Raw genomic sequence first — 27,726 nt, forward strand, 5'->3', positions numbered from 1 at the left:
CTTGCCGAGGCGTCAACTGCCCGCAATTTTTCAATTAAAGCATTGAATGCTGCTGTCGTTTTGTCTCGGTCACTATATTCTTTACTTTTAATCTTCCACAAACATTGGTGGTTTCTGTAGATTTCAAAGAATTCACTTACAAACTCTCGAGAACACTTACGAGTATCAGCCATTTTAATGCCCTGTGCGCACAAATACAAATACTAGACTGAGCAAACAGCTATTTCGCGCCAGATTTGCGGCGATCTCCTGTCCACACGCTCCAACTTGTCTACGCAGATGTGGTTTGAATCCACAGATTTGAGAGGTTTCGCTCCAACCTGCAACTCCAACTTCCAGGTTTGCACACACCTCAGGTTGGTGCAAATCTTCTGTCTACACGCAACGATCTGTCTGCGCACATCACATGTGCGCAGACATTTGCGCAGACAGATCGTTGCGTGTGGACGGGCCTTACGTTTGCTTGTGCTTTACGCATCTGCAATAAACAAAAGTATCTAAAGTACTTGTATAAATATTATTGTGCGCTGCAAGCATCTGCAATGAACAAAAGTATGTATTCCAGATGCCTCATGTGATAGAGCGCCTAATCTCTTCACACATTTCTATTAATTTTGTAATCGTAGGAACACACCAAATAAATGTTGCAGCGATATTTACAAACACACGAAAGAGGCCGAATAGCGCAGCGACTCTTGCGCTCCAAGTGTTTACATTTCACATTGCTGCTTGTAGTCATGAGTGAACAGAAAACGAATGACTTTTATGATGAAATATACGCCCAGGGCGTAGATTTGATCATGTTTCTTCTTTGAAGAAAGGCGAGATTTGACAAAATTCCGTATTACGCTGTCAATTTTTTGACATATGTATTTAATTATCAACTTTGACGGAGAAATATGATAGCTTAATAACTGCCTAACGGATTGACTGTTGTTTACAAACATATCTTTGGTTGTTTTAGTGTTCATATGGTTGAGTGCATGGTATGATGCGGAAGGGTAGTGCAGTGTATTGCTGATTCTGAAGACGAAACACGAAGGTTGGTTTTAAAGGTGTTATCAACAGTTTTTAAAACATTTGTCTAGAATATGTAAGCAATTCTTCGTTTTATTTTTATTAATAAATGACTTCAATTTTCCGCGTAGTAAAGAAAAGCTCAGGTGCCCAGGTACACGAGGATGTATTTCGCTTGCTTATTTTAATGATCAGGATTTTGATATTATTCAGCAACAACTATGTCTTCCCTCCTTTGAGTCATTTCGATGAGCTGCTGTGCGGTATAATATTTTAATGGGTCAAATGGCTCTGAGCACTATGGGACTCAACTGCTGTGGTTATCAGTCCCCTAGAACTTAGAACTACGTAAGCCTAACTAACCTAAGGACATCACACACATCCATGCCGGAGGCAGGATTCGAACCTGCGACTGTAGCAGTGTTTTAACATGTCATTAACAGATTCTGAGTAAGTTACTGTGAAACCTACATAAACAATGCTTGTCAGCTTTCGCTCTACGTGAGAAGTTTGACATTATGCGAAGTTGTTTCCAGTAACTTTCTTACATTTATGTTGCATATGTTCAGCAACTCTCTTATAACCAAGGAAAAATTCCAATTTTCAGAAAATGGGGAGAGGTATTGAAAATCAGAACCCGGTTTTGGATGTCATTATGGATGATTTGCCAAATCACCCTCAGTGCCCACATGGTATGTATTTTCATCACATTTTCCAGTGGTTACTTAAATGAGTGTTGCCTAGTGTAGCCATATACACTTGCATTGTAATTCTAACCTAGTATATTGTACTACCAATTACATGGTGCGTTTTTATGTAATACTAGTATATTTTTTTAAGAATTATTACATATTTGCAAGTAGTTAAAAGATTCCTGAAAAAATATATTCTGGAAAATAGTAATTCACAGTACATGATGTATTTGCACACATTACCTGAACAGTTTGGTATGCATGCCTATAATAACTTAACGTTACATTAATTCTTGTTTCATAGATTATGAATATGACATTTCGTAATGATATGGGACGTGTCAGTTTGACTAAGATTTCATTACTCAATGTAACCTACTTTTTTTAAAGTTACTATTCTGTATCTAAAAATTCAGCTATTCAGTAGGAGGAGTTGTTATTCAGAAATTCTTTTAATTCGCCTTTTAATGTTATTTGGCAAACAACCAGAGATTTTTGTATCAGCACAGTTCACCCTTTTTTTGTGCCAAAGTCAGATTTAACCCAGAACAGATAAAAAGCATATGTTAGCTCTTCAGGTAAGTATATTACAAAAAATTGTATTTATTTTGTTCATAGTAACTTTGTTAGATTGATACCTTAGTGCAGTAAAAAGTGTCACTGTAGAATTTCCAGTTTTTCAACTGTAAGTTGTGTCGAATGAGTTTGTTATAGTATGCAGCCTACTTACACATCTGAGTTTGGCATCAGTACAGTGATGATTTTGTTCTTCATGAATAATTGTCCTTTCCATAATTATACATCGAAGTGTGTCATTTACTGTGGACTACACAAAGAACTTATCTGTTGATGAGTGAGAAACAGACCTTCTGAGAGTCTGATTTGTAATCCTGCCCCCTCCCCCTGTTCCTCCTCCACCCTGGCCACACACACACAGACTATTGGACACAGATTAATCTATAGCTTAGCTTAAGATCTGCATTTGATCACAGTTCAGCATACTTTTTGTTATAAATAACTAAAACTGCAAGGTACATTTAGACTATTTCACATCAGTTGAGATTCTTTATTTGACACTGACAATGTACAGAAGTAGAAGCTTTGTCAGTGATAGCATGTTACAGTTGCAATCAAAATATTAACTGTTGATGTTCATGTTACACTCACAGATGAAATATCTGATATTAACCTCCAAAAATCAAAATTAAAAATCATTTTTAACATTAAACATATCAAAGAATTTGCTAATGCTTTGAATAGGTTTTCAATTAACCAGTGACACAACTTACTTTCCAAATTATTTAAAGATGTTGTCAGAGCAGAATGTTACAATTAACTTTATGAGAGTTTCCTGTCTTTGTCAGCCTAAACTGTTTATAGCCATAATGCCTCTAGTCAGAGTTTAGTGTATATTTTCTCTAGTGTCAAAAACTCTTACATTGTTCTTAATGTAGACAATATTACGAAAGTGATAGATCCTATTCACTTTAAAGATGACATGTTGAGTTGCAGACAGGCACAACAAAAAGCGAGAGCCCTTTTCAGAAAAGAAAAAAAAAAAAAACACACACACACATTCACAAAAGCAACCACACCTCATGCACATGACAGCTATCTCTGGCAGTTCCGGCTGGAGCTGCCTGAGATAATCCATGTGTGCATGAGGTTTGGTTGCTTGGGTGAATGTGTGTACTATTGCTAGAAAAAGAGCTAGTTCTTGAAAGATGGTGTGAATGCTGTTTTCTGTTATGCGTTTCTGTGCTCCACACATCAATGCACTATAGTCGAGTGGTTGCCTTTCTCTCATTTTACAAATAATCTTATTTCACTTAATGCAAGCACCTGTAATCTAATACTTCTCCATTTGTTGTAAGATTTCTTAGCTGTTATTTTACCCTCATTACATTTTGTTTGCTAGTTTCTTGTAGTGTCCCTCCCAGGTATCCACATTTAGGTTTAGTGTGGTTCCTTTAAAAAACAGTTTCCTTCCTCATCCCTGCCCAACAAAGCTTGTATTGTGCCTCTGATTAAACCCTAATCTCTCTTCGTAATCTTCTTTTCAAGTAGCATAGTGGTTTTCTAGTCACTCTTTGTGGGCCCTTAACTGTTGTCATGTCGGTCATAAACAATAAAAAAAATTGGAAATTTGTGATAAATTCCTATGGGACCAAACTGCTGAGGTCATCAATCTCCAGGCTTACAAACTACTTATTCTGATTTAACCTAACTTGCACTAACACACCCGTGCCCAAGGGAGGGCGCGAACTTCCGACGAGTGGAGCCATGCTAACCGTGGCAAGGCACCTTAGACCGTATGGTTACTCCGCGTGGCCATAAACCATAAGGTTAGTATCGTGTTGTTCTTCGAGCTTGTCAGTTGGCGGATATCCTCTTTGTTTCAGCATAATTGATGCATCCCACATCATCAATGATCTGCGGTGTACTCATATCTAGGCTACCCACTGTGATTTTCCCAATAAGTTCTCATCCACATTGACCTGTTGGACAACTTCATTGACATTACCATAAGCTGCTTCAAGTCCACTGTCATCTGTATCTATACCTGGCATATATGCTGGCATGATTACAGTGTCTTTTCGTTGTCTATTTACTCTGACCTATGTGTTCTTTATGTTTGCTGCAGATGACACTTGACTCTACTCCCAATTTCCATATCAGTTGATTATCATTCCTACCACTGTTCAACTATCATTTCAGTCAATATGACTAATCCTGTGATTCCTCTCCAGAAATCCCTCTCTTCTGTCCATCACAACCCATGCACGCAAAAGAAAAATGTGTAAGGGAATACAGACATCTAAAAAGTGAGATTGACAGAGGGTGCAAAATGGCTAGAGGACAATATAAATGAATACAAACTAAAATGTGTTAAATTATCTTAAGGGTTTTGTAGCCATAAAAACTTCCAAGACTTAAAAATATATTGGTGATAGGCAATTATTTATTAATGTATAAATCAATTAATCCAGCTAAGGAACTAATCAATGGAGTTGACAAACTGCTCAACAATAAATACTTTAGGCTCCTCTTAAACCGTACTTCATCAGTAGCTAATTCCTTTTTGTGCTGGCAAGTCATTGAACACGTTGTGGGTCACAGTGAGTGTGCCATGCTCAACCCCTACTTATTTAACCTGGTATCATTCATATGTTTGCCAAAGTATCTTGGGCAGTTTTTAATAGTAGAAGATAACTTTTATGTTGTAGCAGACTTTGGAAAATGAATCACTCCACACAGTGTGAAAACAGGAAGAAAGTCAGTGCTATGAGTGTGATAGGAGGGTGAAATACAGCTAGATGGAGTGGCTCCACTTACTTTGATACCATTCCTATACTTCAGTTAGTTTTTGGTGTTTTGATGCATCAAGTTATTGGGGCACCACATGCTTACTGTGTTGCCTATTTGCTAAGTATATGCAGAGCTTTGATTTACATAGCTGGTTGCACACTGGCAAAGCTGTGCCCCTACCACTGCAATCTGTCAGTCACATAGTTATTTTATTCAAGGAATAATTTGAGTACTATTTTTTACTCCTTTTTTAGCTTACCTGTTAGATATACATGAAATATCCAACTTCATTTTCAAGTCATATTTTCCTAAAGCCTGTTAGTCAGAGTGTAATTTACATGCATCTGACAACAACTGTACAAACATTCTATATATAAACCTTATATTTAAGGAAATGTTCAAAGTTTAAAATTTGGAATGACCACATTCAGTTGAAAATCCACCTTGGTTGTGTGGTTTAAGATTTATCCATCTCATTTGAAAGTCCAATTTCTCTACTGTGTAAAGAACTTCTTGTCCTTTTTTCTAAATTTTCTAGTTAAGGGAAGATTACAAATCAATGCTCTTGCATAGTTATTCAAATTATAGCATGCAAGCCTTTCAAAAAATCTAATGTTACTGCTACTTTGTCGAAGACTGACGTTCTGAGCCTTTGGCCATATACAAAAACGATATAGGTTCACCTTTGCATAGAAGATAACAACAACCAGCCACTTTTTATAATGCTATTTCTTTATTTAAATAGTACTGTACTGGTTTTGAACTGACAGGTTCATCATCAGATGGCTAGTTCACACTAAGATATATTTTACATTAGCTTTTGTCTTTTGTTTCCCCAATTGATGAAATTTCCTTCAGTTTGAAGTGAGTAACAATGCTATTTAAATAAAGAAATAGCATTGTAAAAAGCAGCTGGTTGCTGTTGTCTTCGATGCAAGAGTCAATCTGTTCTAGTGTTAGCTGTTGAAAATTGCACACTTTTATTAGAAAAACACTTTAGTCTTCAAGATAGAAGTTATGATTCGAGAAAATTTATTTGCAGGTCTAGTACCAAACACTTGGCAAAAAAAGTAACCTAAAATCTGCTCGTAAAACAGAACATGGTATTAATGCCATTTTAAGGGGCATTGTCATGTAGAAGAAGGTGTAATTAGATGAATGATGAACACTGACTTCACTTAACGAAGGTTTATTCAGCATGTGCACATACAAGAGTGCGGAGCAAACTGCCTTTGGCGAATATAGAAATTAAAATTTTACAGTTCAAGTGAGTTTTGAGCTCACGACCCTCGATGCAACAGGCTAGTACCATAACCACCACACTACGACAACTGTGCTTCTCAGCTTCTGCAACATTGCTCCCTCCTTAAGAGAACAGTATCTCGGTGTTATGTCCTCCTAGTCCGGGAACGAGTCATCGGTCCTGCATACTCCAACTCCTGATGACTGATGTTCACCCTGACAGTGATCTTCTTAGAACTTCCCTTGCCGCTATGCTCTTCATCACCTTTCTGCTTGTTGCCCGTCGCTGGAGCTTCAAATTTACCCTGGGTTGCAGGATCCTTATAGGTTTCATTCGAAGGACGTGGAGCGTATCTCTGATATTTCATCATCTTGCGTCAGGGTCGAAGTCTTCAACTTCATAAGTAACATCAGTCTTACAACCTTACAAGGACCAAAGTGGCTAGCGCCAGAGGAGCTTCTCAGAGAGACAAACCTTCCAATCAGGAGTGAAGATTCAGACGAGGTCACCAGGCTGGTAAACAGTGCGGTGGCTTGCATCCTACCTTCGGCAATTGTTTTCTTGAGCTTGCAGCATGCGGAGTCAAGCTAACTGCTGAGCTTCCTCAGCTCTGGTTAACACCTGGCCAATGTAGTCATCGTCCACGGCATCAGGATGTAATGTAAACACAGTGTTGCCTCACACCCATGCACCAGGAAAAATGGCGTACATTCTATGGTGTCTTGTTTGGTGGTGTTGTAGGCAAACCTCACGAAAGGTAGCACCTCATCCCAGTTGCTCTGCTCAACATTGATGAACATTGATAGCATGTTGGTCAAGGTCTTATTAAAGCGTTCAGTAAGCCCGTTATTTTGCGGATGGTAGGCAGTCATCTTGTGATGAGTAATGTTGCACCTCTGTCACAAGATTTTCCCTCGATCCGTAATTAACAACCTTGGGGTACCGTGTTTTAATTCAATGTCTTTTACGATGAATTTGGCTACCTCGAATGCTTTGGCTGTTTTCACGGCTTTTGTAATAGCACAGCGTGTCAGATAATCAGTGCAAACAATAATCCATTTATTGGCAGTAGCAGACATTGGAAATCATCCGAGGAGGTCAATCCCAATGTGCTGGAAAGGCGTTTCGGCTGGTGGAATTGGTACGAGTCGGCCAGGTGGTTTCTGAGGAACTGCCTCTCTCCTCTGGCACTCTCGAGAGTGCAACACATAGTGACGGACACTCCTAAATAAACCTGTCCAGAAAAATCTCTTGTAGACCCTATCGTATGTTTTAATAGATCCTAAATGCTCGGCCTCAGTGTGTCATGGAATTTTTGTAGAACATCTAAGTGCATGTGTTTAGGAATCAAATGGATCAAAGTTTTTCTTGCATAGTAATCCATTAACTACCTTAAATTGTCCATTCACATCCTCTGACCGATTTAAGGCAAGCATAATTTGAGATATCTTGGCGTACTCCTTCTGCTCAGCAGAGAGATCCTGGAGTGCAGCGAGACAGTCACTATCTTCATTGAAGTCTTGATGGTCTTGCACAGGGTTTCTTGAGAGACAGTTGGCATCTTGGTGTTTTTTTTCAACTTTTGTACACTATGGTAATCTCATACTCTCAGAGACATAGTGCCCACCTGGTAAGTCGTCCTGTTGGGTCTTTAAGACCTGTCAACCAACAAAGTGAATGATGGTCTGTAACAACTGTGAATGGTCTTCCATAGAGATATTATCGAAATTTGCACATGTCCCACATCACAGCAAACATTATCTTTCTGTAGTTGAGCAGTTTTTCTCAGTTTTTGTAAGTCTAGAAACATAGTCTTTAACCTTCTCTTTTCAATTTGAAATTTGCACTAGAACAGCACTGATCCCATACCCACTGGCATCTGTGTGTAGTTATGTAGGTGCTCTCTCATCATAGTTGAGCACCACCCCAGATAAATTTAGCATCGGCTTTTAACAACTCTAGGAGTGGCCTGGATTTGATACAAAAGTCTCGTGATAAAACAGCGGTAATAAGAACATAATCTGAGGAAGCTTCTCACACCTATAATACATTTAGGAACAGGGAATTCCGTTATAGGTCTCACCTCTTCAGGGTCTGGCCGCACACCTTCATTTGACACAAGGTGTCCAAATATTTTGATTTCATTTGCTCCAAAGAGACACTTTCTTGGATTAAGTTTCAGTCCACCTTGTTGGAGACACTTAAGAACGGCTCTCAGTCTTTTTATATGTTTATCAAATGTCTCTGAGAACACTATAATGTAATCTAAATAACAAAGACACATCGTCCACTTCAGGTGCCTTAGATGATTATCCATCATCTGTTCAAAAGTTGCAGGTGCATTACACAAACCAAACAGCATTACCTTAAACTCATACAGGCCATCAGGGATGATGAATGCAGTATTCTCATGATCAGCCTCATCTACTTAGATTTGCCAGCATCCTGAGTACATGTCCATGGTTGAGAAAAACTTAGTCCCATTCAGACCAATCTAGGGTATCATCAATTTGTGGAAGAGGGTAAACGTCCCTTTTAGTTATCTTACTAAGCTTCCTGTAATCAACACAAAAGTGCTAACTGCCATACTTCTTCCTGATGAGAACCACTGGTGACAACCATGGGCTCTCCAAAGGCTGAATGATGTCATTCTTCATCATTTTCTCTACCTCGTTGCGAGTTATCCGATGTTCCGTTGCTGACACACACAGTGTGCTCACTGGCTTATTGGTTGATGGTCTCCAGTGCTAATCCGGTGCTTCACCATCATTTTGTCTAATTTGCTCTTCACCTGTGGATTGAAGCATTCAGAGAACTCTTGAAGAATCGCAATTAGATTTTTACGTTGTTCCTTAGTGAGATCTGGTGATAGTTGAGCTAGAAGGTTTTGTCTCGTAGTGGTAGCGCTAATTTCACCCACAGACTTGGGATGGGAGGTTTCTGTGACACTCAGCTGTTCTACAATTAACGGCTCAGCATTTGCTACACACATGATGATGAATTCTAAGAGCTGTGTATGGCCACTTATACCCACACTAATGACACATCTTCCTGTAGGTTTTACATATTTCCCATTATCCACCTTCAGTAAAGATGTTTTGTTGTTGAGGAATACAGTTTTCTGCAACTGGTGATGGTACTTCTCCGAAATGACTGAATATGATGCTCCAGAGTCCACAAGAGCTTGGGCTGGTCAGCCATCCATGAAAATATCGACGTAGTTTCCTATCATTTTTGTAGTGATTGACAGCAGAGGATTTTTCTCTTCAGCGGCCTCACCTCCAAGGAAGGCTGCACCCTTTAGTTCTCCAGGTTGCGATGGTTAGGTGATTGGCGGGACCTTCTAAACAGCGATGGAGACCTTGATCGGCATGTTGGGGAGCGTCCTCTCCAGCGGCTAGCTTTCAGCGATGGTGACCCACGTCATCCTGCACCAGCATGTTCTTGTTCATCTTTGTCATCCTGGAGGTGTCGTTGGCTAAGATCGGTCTGCTGTTTTCTGGCGCGGGCCTCATCAAATATCCGCTGCCTGTATTGACAATAGTGCACCACATGTCCCCAGTCGTCTGCAGTGGAAACATACTGGTTGGTTATCCTGGGGGGCCTCAGGATGTCAGTCTTCCTTGGTGCCCAAATAGGTTCCTCATGCGGCATTGCAGGAACGTAACTTCGCCTGGGTTTCGACTTTTTTACCATTTTAAAGGTAAATGAAGGACAAGAGATTGGATTCAATGCCTGTTCCACTTCCTTCCTTAAGACCTCTTGAAGCGTCTCGGTTCTTTTGCTCGCCATACAATCCAAGTGCCTTCTGAACTTCCTCTCTCACTATCTGATGAAGAACACTTGTGAAATCAGTTTCTTCCTCCATCATAGACATCAATACGACATTTGGAAGCCATTCAAACTTCTCGCATGTAATTCTTTTTTGATGCACTGTCTTGATATGCTGACACCTATTTATGAAGTCATCTGCTGTCGAAACCTGCTTTAGGAGTAGGACTTGATACATGTTCTTAGCAATACCATTTGTGATATGGGCAACATTATCTTCCTCCTTCATTCTAGGATTCACTATTTTACACAGCTCCAAGATATCATGAATTTAGGATGCTGTCGTTCCTTCTGGACTAATGCCCTGCACTTTTAATTTATCTTCAGCTTTGCACTTCTGTCGTGCTTTGCACTTCTGTCGTTGTGTATCGCCGAAATACTTGCGCAGTTCTGCCTGGAATACTTCCCAGCTTGTGAACTTTTCCTCTTTATTCTCATAACATTGCTTGGCAGTGCACTCCAAGTAGAAAATTACGTTAGCAAAACACACGGTGTCATCCCCTTCGTTAAATTTGGCTCTACCCTCTTATACCTTCAGCCACTTGGGTTGGGTTGGTTTTGGGGAAGGAGACCAGACAGCGTGGTCATCAGTCTCATCGGATTAGGGAAGGATGGGGAAGGAAGTTGGCCGTGTCCTTTCAGAGGAACCATCCTGGCATTTGCCTGGAGTGATTTAGGGAAATCACGGAAAACCTATATCAGGATGGCCGGATGCGGGATTGAACCGTTGTCCTCCTGAATGCGAGTCCAGTGTCTAACCACTGCGCCACCTCGCTCGGTTTCAGCCACTTGTTTGGATCTTGACCATCGTCACCAGTGAATAACGTCCTCTTCTTCTTCTATTTCCGATAGATTGCGATCTGCTAAATATGTCTCGAACTCGGGTTTCCCGCCACGTAAACAGCGGCTCTGTCGTGGCCCAATGGGAGCCACTGTGTTGTTGATAATGTGCGGCATCACAAGTTCCAGTACCCAGTGCCTCCACCAGAATAATGCCATGTAGAAGAAGGTGTAATTAGATGAATCATGAACACTAACTCCACTTTAATAAAGCACTTGCACATACAAGAGCATGGAGCGAACTGCCTCTGGCCAGAACACATATGGTATTTATATCGCCACAGAACATTCCAGTACATTTGTGGATACTTCTAGAATGTACTTGAATTGAATATAGAAATTAAAATTTTACAGTTCAGGTGAGTTTTGAACTCACGACCCTCGATGTAACAGTCTAGTATCATAATCACTACACTACGGCAGCTATGCTTCTCAGCTTCTGCGACAGTATATAGCCAACAGTTAAAGGAAGTAACTTGTTTGCCAGTTGTGTAATAGTGTTATTTACAGTTCCTATCTTTTAAGTTATTATTGAATCCATAACTGATCTGTATTTCAATATTGTGAAAACTTTCTTACTCAAGTCTTTGAATAGGCACCAAGAACTGTATTGAGTCAGTCAGCACTGAGCCACACTGTGGGTAATTGATCCTTAGAGTCTCTGTTTAGCCAGCAATATGCGACATTCTATAAAGTAGTTTCGCATTCCATTACTTTCATTCCATGTGGTGTTATAAATTGCATCTCACATAATTGGTTTAGACTCCTTGAGAGCTTTATGGATTGCTAACCTACTTTGTAATAACCAGTAAGCCATCGATTCTTTAAAATATCAAACTCTGGTGTACGAAACAGCTTCAAACATCTGATTACTTTACAAATGAGTTAATGTGTTAAGTATTTGATGTTAAGCCTGTCAGCAAGAAAAAGTTTAGAAAATGTGTGAAATTATGCCTAAAGTTTATTGGAAGTCGCTAAATGCTCTCATTACGAAACAGTGGATGAACATAGTTTCAGTAATTCACCTCCACTTTCAGCAAAAGGTAGTTTTTCGCACATCTTGGCATTTTTGGTGTCATATCTCCTAAACTACACTATATGATCAAAATTATCCAGACACCCCCAAAAACATATGTTTTTCACATTAGGTGCATTGTGCTGCCACCTACTGCCAGGTACTCCATATCAGCGACCTCAGTAGTTATTAAACATTGTGAGAGAGCAGAATGGGGCACTCTGTGGAACTCATGGACTTCGAATGTGGTCAGGTGATTGGGTGTCGCTTGTGTCATACGTCTATGTGTAAGATTTCACACTTATAAGCATCCTTAGGTCCATTGTTTCCAATGTGATAGTGAAGTGGAAATGTGAAGGGACACGTACAGCACAAAAGTGTACAGGCCGACACCCTCTGTTGACTGACAGAGACTGCTAACAATGGAAGAGGGGAATAATGTGTAATAGGCAGACCTCCATCCAGATGATCACACAGGAATTCCAAACTGCTTCAGGATCCACAGCACGTACTATGACAGTAAGGTTGGATTTCACAGTCAAGCGGCTAGTAGTAAGCCACACATCTCACCGGTAAATGCCTAATGACACCTTGCTTGGTGTAAGGAGCATAAACATTGGACAATTGAATACTGGAAAAACGTTGTGCGGATTGACGAATCACGGTACACAATGTGGCGATCCGATGGCAGGGCTTGGGTATGGCAAATGTCCGGTGAATGTCATCTGCCAGCATGTGTAGTGCCAACAGCAAAATTCGGAGGCAGTGGTGCTATGGTGTGGTCATGTTTTTCATGGAGGGGGCTTACACCCCTTGTTGTTTTGCATGGCACTATCACAGCATAGGCCTACATTGATTTTTTAAGCACCTTCTTGCTTCCCACTGTTGAAGAGCAATTTGGAGATGGTGATTGCATCTTTCAACATGATCAAGCACCTGTTGATAATGCACGGCATGTGGTCCAGTGGTTATCCCTGTAATGGATGTTCCTGCACAGTCCTTACTGAATCCTATAGAACACCTTTGGGATGTTTTGGAATGACAACTACATCCCAGGCCTCACCGACAGACGTCGATACCTCTCCTCAGTGCAGCACTTCCTGAAGAATGGGCTGCCATTCCCCAAGAAACTTTCCATCACCTGATTGAATGTAAGCCTGTGTGAGGGGAAACTGTCATCAAGGCTAAGGGTGGGCCAACACCATATTGCTTTTCAGCATTGCTGATGGAGGGCGCCACAAACTTGTAAGTCATTTTCAGCCAGGCGTCTGGATACTTTTGATTACATAGTGTATGTGTTGTGCAGTGATACCGTTTTGCAGATATGTTTAGTGCTGAATAGAGTTAGTGGTAAAGAAACAGTAAATTAAAACATCATGCCTGATGCTGAAGTTAAACTGCATGAACAGTGTAGTAGTAAGTGATGAACTTCTTCCCTTTCATCGTTTTGTAGGGTTGTCGGTGAGGAAAAGTTTCATTAAAGTTTGAAATAATTTGTAAAGTTGTTGGAAATGCCCTCATTCACAAATACTGGATGAATACAGTATGGTTATTTGGGCTCCACGAGTTGACCTGTTTCAAGAAAGCTCACAGTTTCTAACAGTTATGCTTGTCTTATTGTGTCAAACTTTTAACATAACATTATACCTCTTAATGAGTAGGTTATAACAGAAATGTAAGTTTTTAAATTCAGTCAGTAATCATGCAGAGAATTGAAAATCAAATTTTTGCTATCTCTGGAAGCAATTAGATAGTTAACTTGCAACTGGTACCTGTTTCTGGCATAGTGGTTTAGTAATGCAGATAATGAAACTTCTTATCAGCATTCTGATGACCATTAAAGTGTTCTGTGACAGTAAATGTGTGTTGACTGAAACTGAATGCCTTCAGAGTCATCTTGGTTATTTTAAATTATTTTAAGCACCTATATGTACATCTGTTTTACAAGAAATTAAAACCTCAGTAACCGCAATTAAGGTTAGTTACCTGACAAGGGGATTCTTCTTCTTTATCCTAAGTGCTTCCTCATTTTGAGTGATGGAGTTTTGTAAAATATTATCAAAATAAAATTTAATAGCAGATGTATTTAATGGTGAACTGCTTAGTGGTTTATAAGCTGCTGTTTTTGTTTGTTTGTTAAAGCTTCATGATAAATTTATTTCTCTTTTTCAGTTTGTTTTGTTCACTTAACACTTTATCTACAGTTAGTTGCTCCACAGCCTGTGGTCTAGTGGCTAGTGTTGCTGCCCCTGGATCATGGGGTCCCAGGTTTGATTCCCTGAAGTTGGGAAGTTTTCTCTGCCTGGGGCTGGGTGTTTGTGTTGTCATCATCATTTATGACAGTGACTACATTGGCCTATGTGAAAAAATTGGGTTGTGTAAAAATTGGGACTTGGTATGGGTGCTGATGACTGCGCAGTTCAGTGCCCCACAAACCAAACCTCGTATACTATTAGTTGGAAGAGTTATGTACCGTATGTGAGTTGTGAAAAGTGTATTACTTCCAATTGATATCAGAAGAGTTGATGGTAGACATTTATATGTTCTTAGCATTTTCAGGATTATTCTATGAAACCAGTACTATTTATGTTTCCTTTTCAGGTCCAATGCTGCTATTTGCACAAAAGAACAGGAAGTTCTATGCTTGTTCCGCATGCAGAGATAGAAAGTTGTGTCCGTATTTCATTCAGCATGGGACTGAAGTTAGTGCGGCACATCTTTTATCTTGCGCTGCTGAACGAGAAAAATTGGAACCTGCAAGCAATATTGATATTTTGCGTCAGAAAGTTGTTAAATTGCTAAAGAAGAAAAAGAAAGTGGATTACTGTCATTCTTGTGAATGTTTTGTACTTGGTACTGAGGAACAGGGTCACCGTCATCATGAAGTTACGGCCAACATAACCTTTCACCATTTTACACACCCATCTGAGGTGGGTCATCAACAGAAATTGTATCTTCACCATAAAGGTAATTTATGGTTTTTGCTGAAGTAAGTGTTGTCCTTGAATGATTTGTTGTTACTTGTTTTGAATTCATTCATCAGCAATGACTGATAATGTGGAGTATGGACAGAGACAATGATTTTACACAGTTACATAATTCTCATTAATTTCCATTATCTGTGATAATTCAAGTGTTTGCCCACAGATCTGATGACGGAAACATTTCATTAATATGTAATGGGGCAGAGGGAAAGAAATACTTGCGTTAGAGACAAGGATATGGCACCATACACATAGTGTAAAGAGCATGCTCAGAATCAGTCCATGTGATTCACAGATTGGAAGTAGTAATCTTACAAGAAGCAAAAGCAAAACTTTATTTAAGAGCTATAATAAGAGACCTAAACTGTTAACCATTTTAGTATTGCTGTGTTTATGCAATCATATTTGCATAAAAATGTACCGGCAACATTAGTTTTATGGATTGTTATGAATTCATTGACACCACTACCTTTGTTATCTCTCAAGCTTTTGCAACACAGTGTTTTGGTCCTGTGCTTCTGTGTGTTCTGCTGAGTTGTTTGCATTCATGCACAATATTTCAACTACCAACACAGCTTTCTCCTATAGGTTCTGTGAGTTTTACTGTTTCGTGTACTTGCTCCTTGGACTTCAGTCAGGTTGTGAACTATTGTTGGTTTTACACTGCTATTTGTAGCCGACTTCAGTTCCTGATGCTCACTACGCCTTTTTATGTTCTTTTGGTTTTTGCAGCTCTCACAAATATTCCATGAAATTCAAATTTTCTCAGCATTGTCCAGCTCTGGTTGATGTGATGGCTGGCAGTAGTTTAATAAATTGACTGCCGGACCCCAAGCATTATTTGAATTGAAACCCCATCCGTGTTTATAATGTTTTCTGTTTCATAGACTCCTTAATTATGCTATCCCAAAAACTTGGCTTTTGCGCTACAGTACTGGTCTCATTGTATTTCATTTCATGATTATATAAGAGGTGGTGCCCGGTGAAATCTGATTTGTTGGCTGCTTTAGTCAGGTGCGTCACTGAGTTTTTTTTCCTTCTTTCCTCGACTGTTACACTAGTCTTCCCCATGTAAGACGTGGCATATTCACATGGCTTTTTGAGACCTGGACCATCTTTAACATTACAAAAAATACCTTTTATCGTAGTTGAAGGAATGGAATACAACGGATACCATATTTCCATAGGAGACTATAGATCTTTCCAGATATTGAGCCAGCACAAAGAAGTAAGCAATATGTGGCTTGTCTTCCTTGATCTCAGTCTCAACCTCTTGTGCAGGCATTCTTGGGTTTCCCTGCATTGTCAGTTCAATTTAATGTTCTGAGTAACCATTCCTTCAGAACACTATTCATAGGTGGTGTATTTCTTTTCCGAGGCTATCGTTGTCTGAAAGTGTTTGAGCTCAATGGACCAGAGTCTATTGCATGAAATATTTTTTGTGCCTGATGGTGACAGCTTGAGGCATGGAGATAGAGATCAGTGTGTGTATGATTTCTATGTACGTTGTGACATAGGGATCCATCAATTCTTCTCTTTATTAATACTGAGGAAAGGTAGTTTTTCATCTTTATCAAGTTCCGTTGTGAAATTTATATTATGATGGAGAGAGGTTAAATGTTGCAGGAACTCTGAAGCTTTTCTGCTCCATGTTGCCATACTACAAATGTGTTGTTTGCATACCAATAGAAACATGTTGGTTTCAACTTGGTGGAGTGTAGTGCCTATGCTTCAAAGTGTTCCATGCATATATTAACCATGACTGGCAGCAATGGACTATGTATGTGGTTTCACACTTTTCCACAGATTCCCTGAGAATGTGTTACAGATATTTTGAGAGCTGATATGTAGGTGCACAAGTATTAGAGGAATTTCTTCCTTGTGTACCTTAGGAAGGCCACTTAGTTGTGGTGGCACTGTTGCTCGTGTCTTAGACTCTTAATGATGTTAGGTGGCAAGCCTGACTCAGTGGCAAGAGTCATTTAATCGAGAGGAAGAATTTGTTGTGAAATATGAATACCATATCTGTAACACTGTCAAATTTGTACTCCACTTCAGTCAATTGCAGCTCCAGGATATGACTACTATCGTCACTTTCAATGTGACCTCATTGGAAATAAGTACAGAAAAGTTTTAAGATTGTTTCATGCAGCTTTTTAGTCACATTCTAACATTAACTTATTTCCTGTTGTTGGAAAGTATTGTGAAAAACCAGATGGTGCAGCGATGGGTAGTTCGTTATTGCCTGTCAAGATGAATCTACATATGGAAAACTTTGAAGTAAAGGCTCTAGAATCCGTCAAGTTGAAACCATGGACAACACGTTTGCAGTATGACCATAAGGAGTGGACAAGTTTCAAGAGTTACTGGAATGTTTAAACTCTACTCATCATAATATAAAATTCACAATGGGCTGCCAGAAAAAGTACCAATTACCTTTTCTGGTGTTAATAGAAGGATTCCTGAGTCATGTTGTAGTCTGAAAACCTACACACCACTGATCTCCCCCCAAGGTGTTCACAACTCTGTAGTGAGTTTGTGCTTGGCTACCATGGGGCCGCAGCCTTTACAGCACCCTTTCCCTTTCTGTGCTGCTTCTCTATCCTCCAGCTATTCCACGATGTTTTTGGGAATGTATTCTGAAGTTTTAATAGCCCAATATCAGAACAGTCTGTCAGCCTTCGCCCCCCCCCCCTCCCCCCCATTCTCCGTCTCCTATCCTTCCTCCATTTCGGCATTTTAGTTTCCCCTTCATTTCTCCTTCCATCATGTGCACTCCTGAAGGGTGGCCCATGAGTTTGACGTGTAACAGGTGACTGGGTAACGCATAATTCCCAGTCCTGGCTCTACAGGTAAGGTTAGTAAGTACCCTCTGGTACAGTCCTGACTCCAGGATGGCTAAGGTGGGTGAGCCCCTCTCTGAGGGGGGGGGGGGGGGGGGGGGGAGGGGGCAGTTGGAAGGAGCGCATCATTGGAGACTCTGGAAATTGTGGGGATTTTCTTGCAATGAGGTAATCACCATCTCAGTCTACATTTACTAAACATAAACAAAATGAGGCTAAAGATTCAAAGAATCACCCAGCTGCACCTCGATTCCTCGTGGTATCACTTACTGAAGGAGGTCAGTCCTTTGATACTATTAATCCATTTATTACTCAGATAGGTGCTGAATGCAGTTGCAGGCCTTGTGAAATCTTGCTCTGGTTTACATAATGAAACTGTGGTTTTGGAGACCAATTGTGATTTTCAAGCCCAACAACTGCTGGCAACTTCAGTCCTCCACAGCTACACTGTTTGTGTTGAGGCTCATCAAATGCTGAATTCTATGCAAGGTGTTGTTTACACTAAGCTGCTTGATGGTCTGACTGAGGGAGGAATCCAGACGTACCTCTCTGATCACTGCCCATTGGCCAATGAAAAAAGTTGAAGCAACATTAATGCCTACACACTCTCTTTTTCTCAAGTTCGATCAAGTAGTGCTTCCATTGAAGATCAAAGCGGGCTGTGAAGTCATCACAGTCCGACTGTACATTCCAAACCTGATGTGTTGCTATAAATGTTGCTGAACACTCGGCTGCAAGCTGATGAAGTCCGCGTTAGCCTACCTCGTGTCAGCTTTTCTGTTTGCAATGCCTGCATTTCTCCGTCATTTGGTGTTAACTGGGCAGACTTCCTCCTACTTATTGATCAACTCTTTCAGCCCCTTCTCTTGCTCATTGACTTAAATGCACACCATCCCCTTTGAGGATCTTCCAGAACCTGTGAACCTGTCTGAGATGTCCCCTCTTGGCTGACCCTCTCAATCAACTCAACCTCACTGGAACACCCATGTTACTTTCAGACTCCATACACACCTATTCCAATTAGGAACTCTTGTTCCGCACTGCCCAGCTCCCTCATTGTCTCGAGTGGTTCATTCTCTCTGACATGTACTCAAGCGACCACTTCCTGTGTGCTCTCATTTGCTGACTCCTACCCTACTTATGTGTAAACCCAATTCGAAGCTTTCTGAGGTCAATTGGAGGCTTTATTCCTCCCTGGCAACCTTTGACAAACATTTCTCAAGTTGTGATGAAAGTCATTTTTACTGCCGCAGAACGTTCCATACCTCATCCATCATCTTTATTGTACAATGTCCTGGTCCTCTGGTGGACTGACGCGTGCCGCGACACAATTCACAGGTAGAGATGTGATCTCTGCATTTGTAACTGCATCCTACAATGGCACACCGTATTCGACATAAACAGTTGCATGCGTAGCATTGTCGCATTCTTTTCGATAGGAAAAGAGCTAGCTGGATTTCATTCACTTGTGTGGTGTGGGGAAACCTCTGTCAACGTTCTGCGACCAAGGTCTGTTCCCCAGTTCCCAGCCTGACCGTGGCAGGTGACATCATTGTGGATCCTCTTGATATCTCCAACACCTTGTGCTGTTATTTTGCGGAGATTTTGAGCTCCATCCACTGCCACCCTTCTTTTCTTCCTTGTAAATGAATGGAGGAGGCTCGGATGATAACCTTATCCTCTCAGAACTGTGAGTGCTGCAATACCGCTTTCACTATGAGGGAGCTAGTTTATGTTCTCAATTCATCCTGATCTTCCGCCCCAGGGCCAGACAATGTTGATATTTCAGATGTTGCACCACTTTTCTCTTCCGGGCATGCACTTTCTCCTTCATATGTACAGTTGCATTTGGGCAGATGGTACGTTTCCCAGACACTGGCATGAAACCACTGTCATACACATACCTAAGCCCATTATGGACAAACAGGTTCCTTCTAGCTAACACCCCATTTCTCTCACCAGCTGTGTTTCCAAGGTGATGGAGCTGTAATTCATGGTCGGTCAGTATGGTGTCTCGAGTCTCAAATCCACTAACTGCTGCACAATGTGGATTTTGGTGTACCTGTAGCAGTTCACCTGCTTGTTTATCTCTTCGTTTGATGTCCTCGGTGTCGACGTACTGACTGAAGAAATAGGGGGTGGACATGCAGTACGTCTACTGTAAATGATGTAGCCGACAGATGCACATTTGCGTTTCACAGTCTTTTACTTTCACTTTTCACAACCCCCAATGTTACACAGTCATATGTGTCCAGTGATGAGCAGTAAAAACCTAACCACAAAGTTAGCAGTTCTTGAAGAGTAGGAAGGTACGTATGGAGGAGACACTGTCATTGTTTTTACACATGGCGTAATTATTTAACACTTATTCCACAGTTAAGTTGAAGCATTGTTGTTGTTCTAACCAGCACAGGTTTCTCGTCTGAAACTCAGCCGTGGACTGACTGTCTTGTGACCAAAAATCAGGCCCTTGTATATCATCACAATAATAAGTACTGAAACTACACATTTTTCGAAGTTAAATTTACAGAAATTACAATTGAAACTTACTTCATTCAGTTAACTGAATACATCGAAAAATTGTGTCTTTTTAACAGTTTCTTCTACTGCAATAGTTAGGCCAAATTATTTGTTTAAGTCATGAAATTAACATATATACACTCCTGGAAATGGAAAGAAGAACACATTGACACCGGTGTGTCAGACCCACCATACTTGCTCCGGACACTGCGAGAGGGCTGTACAAGCAATGATCACACGCACGGCACAGCAGACACACCAGGAACCGCGGTGTTGGCCGTCGAATGGCGCTAGCTGCGCAGCATTTGTGCACCGCCGCCGTCAGTGTCAGCCAGTTTGCCATGGCATACGGAGCTCCATCGCAGTCTTTAACACTGGTAGCATGCCGCGACAGTGTGGATGTGAACCGTATGTGCAGTTGACGGACTTTGAGCGAGGGCGTATAGTGGGCATGCGGGAGGCCAGGTGGACGTACCGCCGAACTGCTCAACACGTGGGGCGTGAGGTCTCCACAGTACATCGATGTTGTCGCCAGTGGTTGGCGGAAGGTGCACGTGCCCGTCGACCTGGGACCGGACCGCAGAGACACACGGATGCACGCCAAGACCGTAGGATCCTACGCAGTGCCGTAGGGGACCGCACCGCCACTTCCCAGCAAATTAGGGACACTGTTGCTCCTGGGGTATCGGCGACGACCATTCGCAACCATCTCCATGAAGCTGGGCTACGGTCCCGCACACCGTTAGGCCGTCTTCCGCTCGCGCCCCAACATTGTGCAACCCGCCTCCAGTGGTGTCGCGACAGGCGTGAATGGAGGGACAAATGGAGACGTGTCGTCTTCAGCGATGAGAGTCGCTTCTGCCTTGGTGGAAATGATGGTCGTATGCGTGTTTGGCGCCGTGCAGGTGAGCGCCACAATCAGGACTGCATACGACCGAGGCACACAGGGCCAACACCCGGCATCATGGTGTGGGGAGCGATCTCCTACACTGGCCGTACACCTCTGGTGATCGTCGAGGGGACACTGAATAGTGCACGGTACATCCAAACCGTCATCGAACCCATCGTTCTACCATTCCTAGACCGGCAAGGGAACTTGCTTTTCCAACAGGACAATGCACGTCCGCATGTATCCCGTGCCACCCAACATGCTCTAGAAGGTGTAAGTCAACTACCCTGGCCAGCAAGATCTCCGGATCTGTCCCCCATTGAGCATGTTTGGGACTGGATGAAGCATCGTCTCACGCGGTCTGCACGTCCAGCACGAACGCTGGTCCAACTGAGGCGCCAGGTGGATATGGCATGGCAAGCCGTTCCACAGGACTACATCCAGCATCTCTACGATCGTCTCCATGGGAGAATAGCAGCCTGCATTGCTGCGAAAGGTGGATATACACTGTACTAGTGTCGACATTGTGCATGCTCTGTTGCCTGTGTCTATGTGCCTGTGGTTCTGTCAGTGTGATCATGTGATGTATCTGACCCCAGGAATGTGTCAATAAAGTTTCCCCTCCCTGGGACAATGAATTCACGGTGTTCTTATTTCAATTTCCAGGAGTGTAGTTACACAAACAATACTTTTGACAAAACTGTTAATTACTTTGGCATTAATTAAGGGCTGGCTTTGCTTGCATGTTTTTGAATATAGCCAAATAGATACTTTAATATTACTAGTATTTCGTCTTCCAAATGTTTGTAATTAGCACAGAATTTTTATTTGTTTATACATCGACAATAGAATTTAAGTTACAAAACCATTAATGGTTTCACCCTACAACAAAAGATACTAACCAGGAATACTTAAAATAAATTAGAAAACCAATTACATACATAAAACTAAGCACTAAATTATATCTGGTGTTATACTCTGTAAAACTTCTCTTTTATGAAAATGGAGATTATATTTACGTATGTTAATGGTGAATAGTTAAAAGTAAAAAGAATGAATTTAAGGAGGCAGATGGTAAAACAAGAGGGGAAGTAAAAATATCTCAGCTTGCTTAGTCATATGACCCCCTCATTTGACTGAGCAAATAGATATTGCAAATGGCTAACTGGGCAATTCATAACCACAAGTGACTCTAGAAATTGGGTTTAAAATCTACACACAAAAAATATTACATAAGAAATCTTATCAAAACTACAGTACATATGATTTTTTTTCAGATTTATACTTATGTGAACTGACCATATTAAAATCCACTTACAAAATAATTACATGCAGTGTATTGTATATTTACATAAAATATCAACAAGTTATACTTTTAACAAAAATTCGGCTTCTTCATCATAAGTGATGTTCTTTTTGGGTAAGCGAAGATTACATTTAAAGGTACATATAATTTGATAAAAGTCCTGTCTTGCTTCAAATAATAAATCCTCATAGGTTGCAATAGACAGAAAATTTCACTTCTATTAATATTTTCCACAAGCACTTTCACACGTTTAATGAGCTTTTCCACACTCTCTCACCAAGTTGCCCATGCCTTCAACAGGTCCAAGTGGCAGTTAGCAAGCAAATGCACGGCTATCAGTTCCCTTGGAGGTGGTTCTCCTCCACCACAGTACATGAAAAAATCAGACAAAAATACCCTACTTTAGTACACTTACTTTTTCTTCTGACTGAAGTCTAAGACAAAAAATGTTTAACACTAATGGCAAATAATAGTCATTACATTATAAATAAATACATTAGATAGTTCTCATAACATTACAATAATTAGCACTAAATTTGACTATAGTACGAAAGTTGTGTGCTAAAAAAGTTTAAAATCAAGTGTCCTTATACTTCAAAACATTACTATAAGTCATAACTCTGAAACTGGTTAAACTTTAAAGATTAGGTCACATGCTATTCTGCTGTTTATCATCTCATTACTTTGTCAACCCATTTCATGAATGGTTTTCTGCAGAAATACCAGACTGTGACTGATTTTTTATCTGGAGAAAGTGTACAACACGTGCTGGAGGACTGGCCCCACTGTACCCTATACATGTGGGACTTCCAAGGCCACCTGTCCTGTTTCCTCCAGGAATTTTTAAAGGACTGCGATTTTGAGGTGTGAGTGGGTTCGGGCTTTGTCGAACACCTTCTTCCAGGGGAACGGGGTACCTCAAGATTCCGTCCTAAGTGTCATCCTCTTTGCTATAGCCGTTAACCCTGTTATGGCCTGTTTCCTCACCAGGCACCTGTAGCTCCCTTTTCATGGATGACTTTGTGATCTATTGCAGTTCTTGATGGACTTCTCTCCTTGAGCAGCATCTTGAGCGATGTCTTGATCATCTTTACTAGTGGAGTATCAACAGTGCCTTTCACTTTTCTATTGACAAAACAGTTTGAATGAATTTCTGGCAGCACAATCGGTTTCTTCCACCTTCTTTACATCTTGGTCCTGCAGCTGTTCTGTTCACTGAAACTATGAAATTCCCGACACTCATGCTTGATGGAAAACTTTCTTGGTCCTCCTATGTCTCTTACCTGGCCACACACTGTATCCAGTCTCCCAGTGTCCTATGTCTTCTAAGTTGTCCTTTTTGGGGAGTGGATTGGACCACTCTCCTTCATTTGTACTGATACCTTGTCCATTCGAAACTTAGACTATGGGTGTTTCATTTATTCATCTGCATGTCTGTCCATCTTATGTCATCTTAATACAATCCACCATTGTGAAATCCGTTTGGTCATTTGTGCCTTTTGCGCTAGCCTGGTTGAGAATCTCTTTGCAGAAGCTGCTGAACTGCCACAGTCATACTGGCGTGATGTTCTCCTTGACAGATATGCATGCCGTTTGTCTGCCATGCCTAGCCACCCATTCTACGCCTCCTTTTTTTGACTGCAAGTCTTCTCTATTACCTCGTGAAGTTTGCTTTCGGCTCCTACTCCAGCAGTTTTACTCCATGCTATCTCACACGTTCCCAATGGGTGTGAACCCTTCACCACCTTAGCTTCGGGAAGCGGCCTGTGTTCATTCACTAGGAAACTACTGTGGGTTGGTCTATTGCAGTAAGTTTCTTGACCTTTGCATGCAACAAAGTGACAGCACCTTCATGCAGAATGATGGCTCTAAGACTGGCCATGGTGTCGCGTGTGCCTTTGCCATTGACACCAACTATTTTTGGTATTGGCTCACAGAAATTTGCTCAATATTTACAGCGGAGCTCTTTGCCCTCGACCAGGCCACCCAATACATCTGGCGACACTGGCATTTTAATTGTGTCATATGCTCCTGTTCTCTCAGTGCCCTTTCAGAGCCTCTGTATGCAGTCCACAGTCCATCCCTTAATGCAGCACATCCAAGAAACCTTCCATTTGCTCACTGTTTAGGGGTCATGTTGGTCTGACGGGAAATGAGGCTGCTGACGCTACTGCCAAGGCTGCTCTCCTACCTCTACCTCTATTCACTAGCTCTTCGATCCTTTTGGATGATCTCCATCTTGCCATCTTTTGGCAGGTGGTGTTATTTTGGCATCACCACTGGTATTCTCTTCATGGGGACAAGCTCCGGAGAATTAAACCTGTCCCAGCAGCTTGGCCGACCTCATCTTGGCCTACTTGCCGCAAGATTGTTATAGCTAGGTTGAGTATTGGGCATTGTCGATTTAGCCATTACCATTTGTTAAGTGGTGACTGCCCACACTTTGTGCCCATTGTCGTCAACCTTTAACACCACACCATTTCCTGACCAAATGCCCTTTTTTTAACCACTTATGTTCTCATATATGTTTGCTGTCTGCATTGTCGGCTGTTTTGGCAAACAAAGCACAGGCTGTCGACTGCATTTTACATTTTTTCTGCCATGACAATATAGCTAATGACATTTAATATTTGGTTCGGGACGTCAGCTGTCTCTACTTTTCATTTTGTGGACCTTTCTGCTTGATTCGGCTTAATATGTAGTCACTTTTAAGTTCTTTTACTTCTTGATGGTCTAAGCTTATGACATTGTCTCTCATGAACTTGGTTGTTTTTGTGTCCTAAACCAAACAAAACAAAACAAAAGAAATACCACTGAACTGTGTGTCTGTGCCTCGAGCCATCACCATAAATCACAAAGAAATTCAATGCTGGAAGCTCGGTCCCATAGAGTATGAAGACTTTCAGACAAGGAGAGCCTCACTGAAGAATTACTACATCTACATTTACTGTTCTGGAGGAACAGGTTCTCTGGTCATGAGTTTGAATGGTTGATGGAGCCAAATCAAGAACACCCGAAAATCAGGTTGAGACTGAAAGCAAGGGAGAGAAGGCAAAACTCACTTATCTATGTTATGCTGGCCCACCACCTGGAAAGATTGGTATACGGATATGGGAACATGGCATTTCACTCCCTTCAACTACTTTTCATTTCACTCTTTGTAAAGTTAAAGACAGTCTTGTCTCCAAAAGCAGCATGTGTACCACACTCCATGTGAAGGTGGCATGTCTTACATGGGGCAGACTATCAGAACAATCGAGGAGAGATACAAGGGACATCAGCATCACATCCAACCTAAACAGCCTAGCAAATCAGCTGTCACCGAGCACTGCATTGAATAAAAACATGAAATGAAATATGACGAGGCCAGTATTATGGAGCAAACACACTGTTTCTGGAACAGCATTATTGGAGAGTCTATCAAAATAAAGATGTCTGAAAACCTGCACATAACAACAGAACTCAGAACTCACAGCACCTGAAGAACACAGATGGGTTGGTTGTGAAAATATTTTGCATAAAATGGGAAGAGCAACTCAGCAGAACATGTGGAAGTGCACCGTTAACCATGGACACCTACTGAGACTGCTAGCAGTAATAATATGATTCATGATTCATATTGAAGTACTATATTATCTTAGACGGAAGTGCTTCATCTTCTACAGAATATATCTGAGTTCTTCCTATGAAGAAATAAATAAATAAGTAAATTTGTACTAAATCATGATAAGCCAGAATTAATTTCAAACACTGTCTGGGGTTCACATTATCATATACAACTCAATATTTCAGTGTACATAATAACCCCTGGACTTCTACTCTTGCAGATTCTATAGATAATGAAATTGATCTCTGCACTAATTCCTTTCTTCTCATGTAAACATTAATACAAAATGTCTCTTAATTTCCTAATATAAGATAACTGGCTAAAATAGCAATGGCATTCGATGGCAGCAATTTTATGTCTCCTGCATGATACAAACACTTACGAAGGAATAGTATGTCACTGTACAAGCCAAAATAAGAATTATCTGCTTGTAAAAGTGCATCTGTACCAACATAAAGATGTTTCAATATATTTGGGGGGGGGGGGCGGAGACATACTGCCTGCTTCTCTGTTCTGTTGTTAGTGTCCTAGAGAAATTATTTTATTTATAGTTTGCTTCATATTGCTCTCTTCTCAACAATCTCCTTCCCTCTACCCACCTCCTTACTATTGCTTAGTAGGAAAATCCTGTATCTTCGCGTTCATACGTGTAATTCTCTCCTTTCCTTTGTAAGACTTCGTGCCATATTTACTGTCTTAAACACCAAACTTGGGATTGGGGTGATCCCAACAGTGAATAAATCTGAACTGATAACATGACAGTAAACCTGACCACCCTCAGAATTCAGTCTGGCAATTTGCACAAGCTGGCAGCACTGAAAGTTATGGCTGGTTGAGGATTGAATACAAAATCAGTAGTTATTTCATTTCCTGACATGTCAGTGTTACCATAAAAATTTGTGAAATAGTTCTCAGCTGGCTGTGAAACTTTGTGTTTGGGAGTGTGCCTTTGACACAGTAGGTGCTGGCAACTACATGTATGCTCCCTTTCAGTTGCTAAGACCTGTACTCCACAGTATCACTATTATTCTTATTTTTGAAAATATAAATTTATATGTTCTTTTTATGCAAGTTTTCAAGGGATGAGCCTTTGTCAATTGACCAGTTGTTGAAAATGCTCCCAATTGAGCTAGTTTCATTTCTGTTGAAATTTGTTCATAAAGTACCTAAGGGGGCCATATAAACTTCTGGCAGAGTTGAGCTCAATCTGTTACTTGGTGCAGATATTAGAGCTGTTTCCACAAGGTCAAATTTCTTTGGAACTGAAAAAAAATGAAGTGGAACAAATTGTTGTTCAAGACCTAACAGTGCTACAATCCTGCAACTTGCCATCCTGAGACAATTTTTTGTGCAGAATACAGAAATAACTATTAGTTAAGAAAGAAGTAGCTACAGCACTCTCTCTCTCTCTTTAAACTTGCTGAAAAAATTTATTACAACCAACTTTCCCCATATTTTAACAAGGAATAGGTAATGTGTGACGTGAAGTCAAATTTTCAAAGTTTTGTGGATTACATCCAGAGTGGTGTGTTACTGTAGGTGCAGCAGGTCCACACTCTGTGTGTAAAATACATCCCAAGCAGATAGTTGAGAATCCACCATAAACTAACATGTATATTTACATAATTAT

General features: G+C 40.9%; 1 protein-coding gene across 1 annotated transcript in view; it reads left to right on the forward strand.

The window, feature by feature from the left end:
- The first annotated feature begins 534 nt into the window (after positions 1 to 534).
- The window catches only part of LOC126354872 (rRNA N6-adenosine-methyltransferase ZCCHC4), an 84,230-nt gene continuing 57,038 nt past the window's right edge, over positions 535 to 27,726 (forward strand). Inside the window, exons 1-4 of the mRNA XM_050004880.1 lie at positions 535 to 552; positions 965 to 1,042; positions 1,625 to 1,709; positions 14,549 to 14,877. Of these exons, the coding sequence (XP_049860837.1) occupies positions 1,628 to 1,709; positions 14,549 to 14,877 (411 nt within the window). The 5' untranslated portion in view covers positions 535 to 552; positions 965 to 1,042; positions 1,625 to 1,627. The remainder of the gene's footprint in view (positions 553 to 964; positions 1,043 to 1,624; positions 1,710 to 14,548; positions 14,878 to 27,726) is intronic.

This window comes from Schistocerca gregaria, chromosome 3 (assembly GCF_023897955.1).
Source record: "Schistocerca gregaria isolate iqSchGreg1 chromosome 3, iqSchGreg1.2, whole genome shotgun sequence".
NCBI classification, from domain to species: domain Eukaryota; kingdom Metazoa; phylum Arthropoda; class Insecta; order Orthoptera; family Acrididae; genus Schistocerca; species Schistocerca gregaria.